Source organism: Lepidochelys kempii, chromosome 3 (assembly GCF_965140265.1).
Source record: "Lepidochelys kempii isolate rLepKem1 chromosome 3, rLepKem1.hap2, whole genome shotgun sequence".
Classification (NCBI taxonomy): Eukaryota; Metazoa; Chordata; order Testudines; family Cheloniidae; genus Lepidochelys; species Lepidochelys kempii.
This window is the reverse complement of record NC_133258.1, coordinates 1,051,985-1,065,679: the sequence shown is the minus strand read 5'-3', so window position 1 is coordinate 1,065,679 and position 13,695 is coordinate 1,051,985. Positions and strand designations below refer to the sequence as shown.

The following is a 13,695-nucleotide window of genomic DNA, read 5'->3' as shown; positions in this document are numbered from 1 at the left end:
CCTCCTGGCTGCCAGGCCTGCCCTGTGACACAGGGAAGGTGAAGTAGGATATTTGGTCCTCAGAGGAGGGATCCAAAGGAGAAGGCAGCCCCATGCTGGGCAGGGCCAGCTCGTAGCTTTGCCCCGTCCCAGCCACTCTGCAGGGCTGGGGCAGAGCAGGATTTGAGCTTGTACCTCCACACCCAGGCACTGCAGCGCAGGAATAGCCTGGCGTACAACAAGGGTCGTACGTACAACAAGGGTCTGTGCTGGGAGCTCCTCTCAGCAGCTAGCCAGGGGACAAACACAGCAGATGGGAATGCCAAGGACCTGTCAAGCAGCAGGCCAGGACATCCACATTAAAGAAAGGCTGGTTCCTGGGGGTGGGGAATTGGATCCAGAGCCTTTTCCCTCCAGGGCCTTGGTTCTGAGGGCTGGATGCAGGCGCTGGGCTCCCTCTGTGTCAGCATTCCCACCAAAGCCCCAGAAACCTCCCTGAGGCTGGCAGATTATAAGGGCAGGCTGACACTTGAAACTCTGCCGCTAGGCTTCAGCAAAGACACTCCTGCGAGACGGATGGGAGAGCGCCTCCTGCTGGCGTCACCCACCCCCGTCCGCGAGAGGCGGGAGAAGCCCCCCTCGGCACAGTGCTGTCTGCACCAGGGGAGATGGATTTTTCTCACCAGAGCTGTCAGTTGATGGTCTAGACCTGGAGAATGCCAGGGACCCTGCAGCTCACAGCTGTGCTGGGTAAGCTCACGCTGGGCAGAGTTAAGGTTACACGGGCACCATCACCTCCCCCCACACACGCCCCTGAGCTTTCCTGGGCTCCTTGCGAGGGGGCCACAAAGAACAATGGGGGAATTTACACACCTCGTGTTGCACGCGTGTGTGAGACTCGAGCCTGGTGCAGGGCCCCCGTGAACCCACGGCCAGAGCCCACGCACGGTGCACCTGGGCTATGTCTGCAAAAGGCCGGGGCGGGGGGGTCAACCCCAGCGCTATCCTCAGCCGCGGGGGGCCACAGGCCAGGGCAGTCCCGGGAGGGGCCAGGCCGGGGGGGGCCTAGGCTGGGGGGGGTGACCCCAGCGCTATCCTCAGCTGCGGGGGGCCACAGGCCGGGGCAGTCCCGGGAGGGGCCAGGCCGGGGGGGGCCTAGGCTGGGGGGGGTGACCCCAGCACTATCCTCGGCGGGGGGGGGCCACAGGCCGGGGCAGTCCCAGGGGGGCCAGGCCGGGGGGGGCCTAGGCTGGGGGGGGTGACCCCAGCGCTATCCTCAGCCGCGGGGGGCCACAGGCCGGGGCAGTCCCGGGGGGGTGCAGTCCTCCGGGGGGCCAGGCCGGGGGGGGCCTAGGCTGGGGGGGGTGACCCCAGCGCTATCCTCAGCCGCGGGGGGCCACAGGCCAGGGCAGTCCCAGGGGGGTGCAGTTTTGGGGGGGGCCAGGCCGGGGGGGGCCTAGGCTGGGGGGGTGACCCCAGCGCTATCCTCAGCCGCGGGGGGCCACAGGCCGGGGCAGTCCTCGGGGGGGCCAGGCCGGGGGGGGCCTAGGCTGGGGGGGTGACCCCAGCGCTATCCTCGGCGGGGGGGGCCACAGGCCAGGGCAGTCCCAGGGGGGTGCAGTTTTGGGGGGGCCAGGCCGGGGGGGGCCTAGGCTGGGGGGGGTGACCCCAGCGCTATCCTCGGCCGGGGGAGGGGGGGGCCGTCACCATCCGCGCCCCGCCCCCAGCCTAGAGCATCCGCCCCGCCCCCATCACGTGATCCCGCCCGCTCCTGTCACGTGCTGGGGCGGGGAGTCCGGGCTGGTGCGGCGGGGGGCGGGGCTCTGAGCAGCGGACGGGATTGGAGGCGGGGGCGGGGCTAGGCAGGGAATGGGCGGGGCCAGAGGCGGGGCTAGGCAGGGAATGGGCGGGGCCAGGGGCGGGGCTCGGTAGCTGCAGGCGGGAGCTTGTGGGGCTCAGGCCGGTCCTGACTCAGCCAGCGGGCGGCGGTACCGGGGGGCAGGGCCGTAGGTTCCCCGGGGGGCTGGTGCCGGAGCGGGGGTCGGTGCCCGGGGGGCTGGTGCCGGGTCGGGGGTCGGTGCCCGGGGGGCTGGTGCCGGGTCGGGGGTCGGTGCCCGGGGGGCTGGTGCCGGGTCGGGGGTCGGTGCCCGGGGGGCTGGTGCCGGAGCGGGGGTCGGTGCCCGGGGGGCTGGTGCCGGAGCGGGGGTCGGTGCCCGGGGGGCTGGTGCCGGGTCGGGGGTCGGTGCCCGGGGGGCTGGTGCCGGGTCGGGGGTCGGTGCCCGGGGGGCTGGTGCCGGAGTGGGGGTCGGGGGTCGGTGCCCGGGGGGCTGGTGCCGGAGTGGGGGTCGGTGCCCGGGGGGCTGGTGCCGGACCGGGGGTCGGTGCCCGGGGGGCTGGTGCCGGGTCGGGGGTCGGTGCCCGGGGGGCTGGTGCCGGGTCGGGGGTCGGTGCCCGGGGGGCTGGTGCCGGAGCGGGGGTCGGTGCCCGGGGGGCTGGTGCCGGGTCGGGGGTCGGTGCCCGGGGGGCTGGTGCCGGAGTGGGGGTCGGGGGTCGGTGCCCGGGGGGCTGGTGCCGGGTCGGGGGTCGGTGCCCGGGGGGCTGGTGCCGGAGCGGGGGTCGGTGCCCGGGGGGCTGGTGCCGGAGTGGGGGTCGGTGCCCGGGGGGCTGGTGCCGGAGTGGGGGTCGGGGGTCGGTGCCCGGGGGGCTGGTGCCGGAGTGGGGGTCGGGGGTCGGTGCCCGGGGGGCTGGTGCCGGAGTGGGGGTCGGGGGTCGGTGCCCGGGGGGCTGGTGCCGGAGGGGCAGCCCATCCATGGAGGAAAAGCGTATCCTGTGTGTTGGGCTGGTTTGCCTGGACATAATAAGCGTGGTGGACGTGTACCCGGCCGAGGACACGGACACCAGGTACGGGGGCTCGGCTCCCTGGGGACTGCAGCCCCTGGGGAGGCTGGCTTGGGGGCACGGAGGGGCTGAGCCCAGTCCCAGAGCTGGGCTGGGGGTGCTTGGCCGGGTCAGCCCCTGGGCTGCAGGCTCTGGGAGCCCTGCGCTGGCCCCACGAGCGGGTGGGGGGGTTGCCTTTGCCACTCACAGAAAACGTTCCCGGGGTCCTTCCCCTGGGGTGGTTCTGAGCCTCCCCATCTCCGTTTTCCAGCTGGGAGGGGTGAGGCGCAAGGGGCTGGGACTTAGGGACGTGGGGCTGGAGGGAAGGGACTTCCCGGGCATCTTGGCCAGGCAGCCCCGTCACATCAGCCCCTCTGGAATGGGAGCAAGCGCCACCTCACGCTGGCTGGGTTGTTCCCCCCCAGGCTGGGCATCCCTGTCGGAGCCAGGATACGTCGGGGCTCTGGCTTCCAGGCCCTTGCTCACGCGCTAGCCCCAGGCCCTCTCTGGGCCATGAAAATCCACCTGGCGTTCAGGTGGCTGGCAAATACCCGGCTGGCAAATACCCGGCTGGCAAATACCCGGCTGGCAGGAGCAGGCCTGCCAGGGGGCTCTGGCCAGCGGGGATCTGGCGCCCTCTCGACCATCTAGAAATGGCTTTGCCTGTAGCCCGACTTCCCGGGCAGAGCAGCCCAGACCGCCTCGGGCCCTTGGGTTCCTCCAAGCCGCTCCCCTGCGCAGTGCCACCCCCGTGCACTGGCCGCGTGCAGCCCTGGGACCCCAGCCCCAAGTGCTCTCTGCGTAACGCCATTGCCGCAGCCTCCCATTAAACTGGCTGCTCTGGCACAAGCTTCCTCTGCCCCACCCCATGCCTGTCAGCAAGCAGGGAACCCCCGGCCGGCTCTGTAAGTGCTAACTGCTCCCTCACCCAGCCAATGGGCCTGTTCCTGCGTGTGGATCCCGCTGAGCAGGGGCGACTGGGGTCCCGTGCGGGGCCGGGAGCCTGGTGCCCAGCCATGGCTGTCTGTCTTCTAGGTGCCTGTCACAGCGCTGGCAGCGGGGTGGCAATGCCTCGAACTCCTGCACCGTGCTGTCCCTGCTGGGGGCGCCCTGCGCCTTCATGGGCTCGTTGGCGCCAGGACACGCAGCAGAGTAAGTGATGAACCTGGTGCGGGCGGGGTCGGCAGGGCTGGGGTCCCACAGTGAGATGGGAGCCTGAGTGCCCAAGCCGGTGCCTCGGGTATCCTGCCATGGCCAGTGCCAGTCCCACTGGCACAGATCAGGGGGCCGTTATGCAGCTTGGCAGGTGCCCTGGCCCCCAGCACAGTGGAGTGAGAGAGAATCCTTCCTTCCAGGTGACGGGGCCCAGCAAGTTGGGGGCAGGGAGCCCGCAGGCAGGACCATCCCTTTCCTGGGTGGGGAGACGTGACACCTCCGCTGATCATGGGTGCTCTGGCTGCCTCCTTGTGCTAGGGGAGGGGGGCAGATCAGACTGGGGGCTTCCTTTACCCTGAGTTTTGTGTACTCTGAAGGTTTGTGACGCCTGGTTTCCTACCCGGCCTGCTCTGACACCCCCCTGATGGGCCCTGTCAGGCCTTTTCCCAGTGGCTGGGCTGTCCGGCTCCTCGGCTGTACTGCCCTCACTCGGGGTCTGCATTCCCAGCTGGCAAGGGGCACCGGGATCGGGTGCAGGGGATCTTCTGCAGCGTTGGCAGGGGGGTTAGCATGGGTTGGTGCTTTTCTAAAATCCACATCTCCTTGGTAAGTGGTGTGACCAGCTGCCATTTTGGTGTGACCCACCATAACCTGATGCGTCCATGCTCCCACAGTGGTCCCTGTAAATTACATTGCCATGGAAACAAGATGAGAGGGTTCCCCTGGGTCCCATCCAACCTTTTCCTCTGGGACTAAGGGACGCGAGATCCTCAAAGTCTGTTCTCCAGAGCCTCACTCAGGGGAGTGGGTATATCCACAGCCACAGGGCCAGCAGGGACCCCCCTGCCCACTGGCCCCATCTCCCTGCTGGGGAGTGACGGAGCCCCCAGCCCTTCCTGGGGAACCCCTCCCCCTGTCGCTGGCCCCATCTCCCTGCTGGGGAGTCTCTGGAGAGCCTTTCACCCCCACTCCCGGTTGTAGCCCTGGTGCCGCCCATGATCTGTGGGGCTCCCGGTGCAGAGGGGGCAGGTTGGGTGGCCGGTGCAATCGCTGCTGGGGACTGACTGGGCCCCCAGACCCGCTGCCTCCCCTCCAGCCCCCAGGTACTGCAGGACAGCGGCTCTCCCCTCCCGCGCTAACCCTCTCTGCGCCCCCTCCCCGGCAGCTTCGTCCTGGCTGATCTGCGGCGCTATGCAGTGGAGCTCACCCACGTGGTCTCGCACCCCGAGAGCTCCTTCCCCACCTCCATCGTCATCAGCAGCGTGAGCAGGGGCACCCGCACCATCCTGCACACAAACAGGTGCGTAGGGGCCGTGCCCGGTGCCCGCTGTGCCCGCCAGGATCTAACCCCTCTCTCCCTCCCCCCGGTCTCTCCCTCCCCCGCTAAGTTTCGTCATGGCGGACTTCCGGCGCAGGGGTGTGGATGTAACGCATGTGGCGTGGCAGAGCCGGGGGGACACGCCGTGCGCCTGCTGCCTTGTGAACAGCACCAGCGGCTCGCGGACGGTCACGCTCTACGACACGTAAGGCCAGGCACATCCGCCGAGCCGTCGCGCCAATCGCCCCTGGCCGGCGGGCAGCTCCCGTGGGGGGAACCCCAGTGCCGGGCCCTTGGGTCCTGCCTGTCACGGATGGGGGCTCGGGGGCCCGTGCCCTCGGTCTCGCCTCGGCACTGCCCCGTCACGGGGGACCCATCCTGCATGGCTGATTGACTGATTCATCCACTGATTCTGCACACAGACGCCCAATCAGCTGCAGCAATGCTAATCCTGGCCGACCAATCAGCACCCGGTAATTTCACTGCCATAATTGGCACATCTCGATGGCCACTTGTCTTAGGAGGGGAAATCTGCATGTGGGACACCCGCTGCCTCCCCCGGGCTTATGGGGGGTTGCCCTGTGACTGCCCCCCTTTGCAGGTGCTCGGCGTACAGGGGGGCCCTGTGCCACCCCATACTGTACCTTGGGCTGGCCGCTGTAGCGGTGACCTCCCTGTGCTTGCAGGGCTGCGTCAGGGCCTTTTGCTGGCCCTGGGACAGGACGTTCCCTTGGGAACTCGCCCGGGCCGCACCAGCCCCACCCCTCCATTTCCTGGTGGGTGGTCTGGCACTGTGCTTGGAACAGGCCTGGCGAGCTGGGGTGCCCCCTGCTGCCTACCCCGGGGGTGAGCCCCATCTTTGTGGGGCTCCTCAGCCCGGCCCAGCGAGTTAGAATACATGGGAGAGGGCATCAGCACCCCAAGGAGATCCCCTCGGCCCCCCCAGTTAACGCAGCTCCCATGTGGGGCCGTCTCTTCTGCCCAGTGAGCTGGACCTCTGGCCCTGCACTGCTGGGACCAGCAGCAGGGACTTTGCCCTGGGACCCTGTTAACCCTTTGCTGGCAGGAGGGTCGAGCTGGGATCCAGCAGCCAGAGAACTGGGGGGAGCGGTTAGTGATTCACGGGGACCCAGTGCCATTGAGCTCTGTTCCCTGCAGCTCTCGTGTGCCTTGGCCCCTCGTTGAAGGGCGTCAGCGGGCACCCCCTGGCCCTGGGATCTCTGTGATCAAAGTCTGGCTGATGCCCTTTGAGATCAGGCCAGGGTCTCTCCTGCCTTCATCCCCTCGGTGGTTAATCATTGAATCTGTGCCTCGTTAACAGCCCAGCGCTGGGCAGAGTCCAGCCCCTCAGAGCCCCATACAGTCGCACCTGCCTGCCCTGTTGCTTGGTCTTTGTACCCCCCAGGAGCCCTGTGTGGGCAGGGGCCCCGCCAGCCAAGCGTGCAGTGGGAGCAGTGCCCAAGGGTACCGGGCACCATGGTGTCCTCTGGGGCAGGCTCCCCCTGTGTAGCTGGGCAGGCCAGGGAGGCTGCGTGGAAGGACTGCAAGTGCCCACAAGCCACGCTGTGTGTTGGGCCCCACTGCCTGGGAGCTCCACATCCTCACCCAGCTGGGGCCACTAGCCCGGATTCCCCAGCAGCTCAGTGACTGCAGGGGCGGGGCGTGAGCTAAAGACTAGTAGGGCCCCCCCCGTCCCCCTCAGCCCTAACCTCTCTGCTGGGAGAGGCCTCGTGCACCTGCCCTCTGACTTCCCTGTGTTTTCCCCCCTCCCCTGTGGGTTAGAAACCTGCCAGATGTGACAGCCCAGGATTTCGAGCAGGTCGACCTCACCCAGTACAAGTGGATCCATTGGGAGGTGAGTCCCTTCTCCTACTGGCGAGGCCCCCAGGGCCGGGGTGGCATCGTGCCACTGACTGTTCAGTGGCTCCCCAGAAGTGCCTGGCGCTGCCCGAGCGCAGAGGGAGGCTAGTCCCTACCCCAGGCAAGCGAAAGCAGACGCAGGCCAGAGGAGTGGGATGGCACATACATCTGCGTCCCCAGCTGCCACATGGGCGTGGTGCCCAGCCCAGGGCCATGTCATGGAGGTGCCAGGAGCTGAGATCTGAGGGGCGGGCCAGGCAGCGGGATGGGGAGGGGCTGGGCTGGTCAGCGTCGGGGTGGCCAGAGAGGGTGGTGACAGTAGCCCTGCAGGAGACGAAGACGTGGCCAGGCGCTCGCTCCTTGGCACAGAAAGGAAGGGGCGGCTTGAAGTTGCAAGGAGGAAGCACCAGTAGGATTTAGTGACAGGGAAGGGCCTGGTTGACCTGGAATAGAGACTGGCCCCAGTGCTTCTGGCTAGGGACTGGGGGCCTGGAGGTGGGGTGGGAGGCAGACACGCCGGCTCGCTGCTTTCTGCTCTGCGCTTCCCTCTTCGCAGGCTGCTCCGTGCGGGACCTTGCTCCTGACTGGCTCCGGGTGTGGATGCTGTTATCTGGACTGAGTGCTTGGTGCTGGGTAGCCCTGTGTAGACAGGTCTTTGCTCATGCCAACTCCCGTTCTGTGGCCACATGGCCCAGGCCACCTTCCCATGCAGCACGAAGCTGCCGGGTGGCTTAGGCTGGGGTCTGCACTAAGGCACTGCTTCCCTCAGTCCCCACTGTGGCACTTAGCCCCAAGCCAGGCTGGCGAGCTGTGCCCAGGCCTGTGGGCGCAGGGGGATCAGGGAGACTGCCCTGGCTCTGCTGAGAGCTCTTCCTGCTTCCAGGGCAGGAACGCTGCGGAGCAGGTGAAAATGATCCAGCGCGTGGAGGCGCATAACCGGGCCTGCCCAGCCCACCAGAGAGTCTCTACGTCGGTGGAGGTGGAGAAGTCCCGGGAGGAGCTGTACCAGCTCTTCGGCTACGGAGACGTGGTAGGAACTAATGGTGTAGTGTCCCTGCCATCGACCCCTGTTCCTGTGTCCTGGCATGGGCCGGACACTGCAGGGGCTATCTGGGGGTGGTGGGGAAAGCTGAGCCAGAAGAGACCTCCCACTGGCTGTTGGGGAAGCCTTCCTGTCTGCCAGGGAGGTGGGTCTGGCTAGGGTATTTCACACTAGGCAGGACAGAGCCCTAGAGAATGGGCCGGAGGGACTATCCTGCCCTGGCAGGCCCAGCAGGTCACATCCAGGGTTCTCTGATGGGGCTGAGGAATGACACAGAGAGGACAGGGGGCACTGTCGGAGGGCAGGTGGGCAGGAGGGCTGGGAGCCTGCTAGGGGCCAGGAATCTGGAGGTTGTATGATAATGAGCCAGTGCTCTAAATTGCATATATGAATATGCATTACCTCAATTACACAAATAGCCCAAAGCGGTATCTGCATAACAGGCTGTCCCGGAGTCCCTGGGCGATGCTCTGGAACTGCTCCCTACAAAGCCGTCAGGACTCTGGGGCAGTCTCCTTTCTGTGAGCAGCCTGTCTGCAGGACACAGAGCTCACCCAGCTTCCACCTTCCTGGGTCTGACCTCGGAGCATTCAGCATCCTCTGCCCCTCCCTGCGCTTCCCACAGCGAGTCTGCTCAGGCGGGGTCCTGGGGAAGCCAGAGGGTCCTGCCCCCCAACTCCGCAGGCAGACGGGACTCTCAGCCAGCCAGTAAAACAGAAGGTTTATTAGACGACAGGAACATGGTCTAAACGAGAGCTTGTAAGTGCAGAGAACCGGACCCCTCAGCCGGGTCCATTTTGGGGGTCAGCGAGCCAGACAACCACGTCTGCCCTTCACTCCATGTCCGCAGCCAGCCTCAAACTGCCTCCCCCTCCAGCCCCTCCTCCTCTGGGCTTTGCTTTCCCCTTTCCCCGGGCCAGGTGGTCACCTGATTCCTTTGTTCTCCAACCCTTTAGCTCTCATCTTGCAGGGGGGAAGGGCCCAGGCCATCAGTGGCCAGGAAACAGGGTGTCGGCCATTCTCTGTGTCCAGACCCCTGCACACACCTGCCCTCTAGGGCTCTGCAAGGATCATACACCCTTATCCCACTGCATAGGGGAAACTGAGGCACCCCCACACAATTCAGAGGAAACATTAAGAACAGTCACACAGGCAACATAGCACTGCCCTGTGTGACCCCTGCAGAGGACATGAACCTGCAACCTCCAGCCTGAGCAGCCGCCTCACCCCGCACCCTTCGCTGCACCCTTCGCTGCACCCAAAACGCTAGATCACACTAGGGTGGGCTGGATTGTTTTGGGGGGGGGTGTTATGCCTTGGCTGGGCGGGGCAGCATTGACCTCAGCTGCATTAATGGGGTGAGGGATCCTCTCTGAAGCCCCATCTCTCAGGATATCTGGCTGCGGCACGAGCATCCCCTGCTCCTGGGGGCGGCTGGGATCAGAGGGGTCAAGGCTGTGGGGGGCAGAGAGCTTGGCTCTCCCAGCCTGTCTTGCTGGGGGGCTCCACTGCCTGGAGGGGGCGCCTATAGCGGGAGGTGTCACGGCCCAGAGCGAGGCCCCTGCGTGGGGGAAGCTAGAGAGTAGCACAACTGAGGCCTGCCCCATGGGGGTGCTGCAGGGGGCCAGGCCCCACCCACACCCGGGTGACAGAGTGTTTCCTTTGCGGGGTGCTCTGGGCAGCTGGCTCGTTCTCCGTGCCCTGGGGGGGGCGCTCTGAGCAGCTGGCTCATTCTCCGTGCCCTGGGGGGGGCGCTCTGGGCAGCTGGCTTGTACTCCGTGGCCTGTGCCTGGGGAGGGGGGGCGAGCTCTGGGCAGCTGGCTTGTTCTCCGTGGCCCGTGCCTGGAGGGGGCATTCTGGGCAGCTGACTCATTCTCCGTGCCCTGGGGGGGCGCTCTGGGCAGCTGGCTTGTACTCCGTGGCCTGTGCCTGGGGTAGGGGGGCGCTCTGGGCAGCTGGCTTGTACTCCGTGGCCTGTGCCTGGGGTAGGGGGGCGCTCTGGGCAGCTGGCTCATTCTCCATGGCCCGTGCCCTGGGGTAGGGGGGCGCTCTGGGCAGCTGGCTCATTCTCCATGGCCCGTGCCCTGGGGTGGGCGGGCACGCGCTCTGGACAGTTGGCTCGTTCTCCATGACCTGTGCCCGGGGGGGGTGCTCTGGGCAGCTGGCTTGTTCTCCGTGGCTCGTGCCCTGCGGGGGGCCGTGCCCGGGGGGGGCGCTCTGGGCAGCTGGCTCGTTCTCCGTGGCCCGTGCCCTGGGGTGGGGGGCCTACGCTGTGGGCAGCTGGCTCATTCTCCGTGGCCCGTGCCCGGGGGGGGCGCTCTGGGCAGCTGGCTCATTCTCCGTGGCCCGTGCCCTGGGGCAGGGGGGCGCACTCTGGGCAGCTGGCTCGTTCTCCATGGCCTGTGCCCGGGAGGGAGGGGGCGCTCTGGGCAGCTAGCTTGTTCTCTGTGGCCCATGCCCTGGGGGGGACGTGGCTTCTGGGCAGCTGGCTCATTCTCTGTGGCCCGTGCCCAGGGTTGGGGGGCGCTCTGGGCAGCTGGCTCATTCTCCGTGGCCCGTGCCCGGGGGGGGCGCTCTGGGCAGCTGGCTCATTCTCCGTGGCCCGTGCCCTGGGGCAGGGGGGCGCACTCTGGGCAGCTGGCTCGTTCTCCATGGCCTGTGCCCGGGAGGGAGGGGGCGCTCTGGGCAGCTAGCTTGTTCTCTGTGGCCCATGCCCTGGGGGGGACGTGGCTTCTGGGCAGCTGGCTCATTCTCTGTGGCCCGTGCCCAGGGTTGGGGGGCGCTCTGGGCAGCTGGCTCATTCTCCGTGGCCCGTGCCCGGGGGGGGGCGCTCTGGGCAGCTGGCTCATTCTCCGTGGCCCGTGCCCTGGGGCAGGAGGGCGCACTCTGGGCAGCTGGCTCGTTCTCCATGGCCTGTGCCCGGGGGGGAGGGGGCGCTCTGGGCAGCTAGCTTGTTCTCTGTGGCCCATGCCCTGGGGGGGACGTGGCTTCTGGGCAGCTGGCTCGTTCTCTGTGGCCCGTGCCCGGGGTTGGGGGGCGCTCTGGGCAGCTGGCTCATTCTCTGTGGCCCGTGCCCGGGGGGGGAGCTCTGGGCAGCTGGCTCGTTCTCCGTGGCCCATGCCCTGGGGGGGGGGGCGCACGGGGCAGCTGGATCGTTCTCCGTGGCCCGTGCCCGGGGTTGGGGGAGCGCTCTGGGCAGCTGGCTCATTCTCTGTGGCCCATGCCCTGGGGGGGTCCGTGGCCTGTGCCCGGGAGGGGGAGCTCTGGGCAGCTGGATCGTTCTCCGTGGCCCATGCCCTGGGGGGGGACGCATGGGGCAGCTGGATCGTTCTCCGTGGCCTGTGCCCTGGGGTGGGGGGGCGCGCGCTCTGGGCAGCTGGCTCGTTCTCTGAGGCCCATGCCCTGGGGGGGTCCGTGGCCCGTGCCCGGGGGGGGCACTCTGGGCAGCTGGCTCGTTCTCCATGGCCCATGCCTTGGGGGGGGTCTGTGGCCCATGCCCGGGGGGGCGCTCTGGGCAGCTGGTGCCAGCTCACTGCTCTGGGAGGGGCTGTCCAGGTGGGCACCTGCCTGTGGGAGACAGGACAGGTGTCTGGGGTGCCAGCGAGGAGGGGAGCTGATTGGCCAGCTGAGCAGTCTCACTAGCCAATCAGATGCCAGCTCCTGCATGGCTCAGGGGGCTGGGGCTTGTGGCTCCTGCTGAGCTCGCGGGGGGGTGTTGGGGCAGGGGCTGGGCACTGGGGCATCGGGGGCACTGGCTGGGGGGCAGGGGCTTGGTGCTGGCTCTGGGGCATTGGGGTCACTGGCTGGGGCAGGGGCTGGGCACTGGCTCTGGGGCATCGGGGGCACTGGCTGGGGGGCAGGGGCTGGGCACTGGCTCTGGGGCATCGGGGGCACTGGCTGGGGGGCAGGGGCTTGGTGCTGGCTCTGGGGCATTGGGGTCACTGGCTGGGGCAGGGGCTGGGCACTGGCTCTGGGGCATCGGGGGCACTGGCTGGGGGGCAGGGGCTGGGCACTGGCTCTGGGGCATCGGGAGCACTGGCTGGGGGGCAGGGGCTTGGTGCTGGCTCTGGGGCATTGGGGTCACTGGCTGGGGCAGAGGCTGGGCACTGGCTCTGGGGCATCAGGGGCACTGGCTGGGGGGCAGGGGCTGGGCACTAGCTCTGGGGCATCGGGGGCACTGGCTGGGGGGCAGGGGCTTGGTGCTGGCTCTGGGGCATTGGGGTCACTGGCTGGGGCAGAGGCTGGGCACTGGCTCTGGGGCATCAGGGGCACTGGCTGGGGGGCAGGGGCTGGGCACTGGCTCTGGGGCATCAGGGGCACTGGCTGGGGGGCAGGGGCTGGGCACTGGCTCTGGGGCATCAGGGGCACTGGCTGGGGGGCAGGGGCTTGGTGCTGGCTATGGGGCACTGGCTGGGGGGCACTGGTATTGTTCATTGGCTCTGGCTACCTGCCCCCGCCCCCTCACTCCCCTTCTTTCCTGGCAGGTATTTGTCAGCAAGGACGTGGCGAAGGACTTTGGTTTCCAGTCGGCTGCGGAGGCCGTGAGGGGGCTTCACACCCGCGTGAGACCAGGGTAGGCCTGGGCCACGTGGGCCCAAACTGGGAGGATGAACCTGGCATGGGGGGGCCAGGGACTCACTGCCCTGCCCTGGGCAGAGCGACGCAGCCGTGGGCGGCCTCCAGGCCCTCCTCAGCCCACGCTGCCTGAGGCATGGGGGGAGCAGGACCCCTCTGCTCACCCCAGAGGAGGGGGCAGGGCCCAGAGCTGGCTCTGGAGGGTACCGGGCGCGGCTGGCTGCGGTGAATGGGCCGGTGGGTTCAGAGCGGTTCCCGCGGGGCCCTGCCTGGGCTGGGGGCAGCTGGCCGAGCGGGGGCGGGGCAGGCTGTGGGGTCACGGTCACGCTGCACTGCTGTGCCCCCAGGGCCACTGTCATCTGCGCCTGGGCCGAGGCAGGGGCTGACGCGCTGGGGCCGGACGGGGAGCTCGTCCACTCGGACGCCTTCCCCCCAGAGACCATCCTGGACACGCTGGGCGCTGGAGACACCTTCAACGCCGCCGTCATCTTGGCCCTGTCGAGAGGTGGGTCTGCGCTGCTGTCGGGGGCCTCTCCCTGCCAGCACCGCCACCGGCTGACGGGCGGCTTCTTCTCCCGTGACAGGGCAGAGGCTGCAGGAGGCGCTGACCTTCGGCTGCCAGGTGGCCGGCAGGAAGTGCGGGGTCCACGGGTACGACAGCATCGTGTGAGCTGGAGGAGGCTGCGGCTGGGGCTGCCGAGCTGAGATTTCCTAGGGCGGGAGGGCTGAGCTGCCCGTCGGGTGCCACGCTGCCCTGGCACTGTACCAAGCCCTGTGGGTCCCCTCCCTGTCCAGTGGAGCCAATAAACACTTGGGAACAGCTGCTGCGCCCACTCTTCTCACTGCAGCCGCAGTCCGGCCGCCAGGGCCCGGCGGGCGAGTTCCCAGG

At 68.2% G+C, this 13,695-nt stretch overlaps 1 protein-coding gene and 1 pseudogene across 8 annotated transcripts; both read left to right on the top strand.

The window, feature by feature from the left end:
• The first annotated feature begins 417 nt into the window (after positions 1-417).
• Positions 418-2,655, top strand: LOC140908232 (uncharacterized; annotated as a pseudogene).
• Positions 2,656-2,749: 94 nt separating this feature from the next.
• Positions 2,750-13,629, top strand: KHK (ketohexokinase). 8 transcript variants are annotated; one of them, XM_073335426.1, is made up of 9 exons: positions 2,753-2,880; positions 3,892-4,008; positions 5,177-5,311; positions 5,752-5,802; positions 7,112-7,184; positions 8,073-8,219; positions 12,716-12,804; positions 13,154-13,311; positions 13,396-13,629. In XM_073335426.1, the coding sequence occupies exons 1-9, from the start codon at positions 2,789-2,791 to the stop codon at positions 13,509-13,511; spliced, it is 978 nt and encodes a 325-aa protein (XP_073191527.1). In that variant the 5' UTR covers positions 2,753-2,788; the 3' UTR covers positions 13,512-13,629. The 8 variants fall into 8 exon arrangements, with proteins under 8 accessions (XP_073191535.1, XP_073191527.1, XP_073191530.1 ...); XM_073335429.1 differs by having other exon boundaries at positions 2,755-2,880; positions 13,391-13,629; XM_073335427.1 differs by lacking the exon at positions 2,753-2,880 and adding an exon at positions 4,389-4,617 and having other exon boundaries at positions 3,922-4,008.
• Positions 13,630-13,695: the final 66 nt, after the last annotated feature.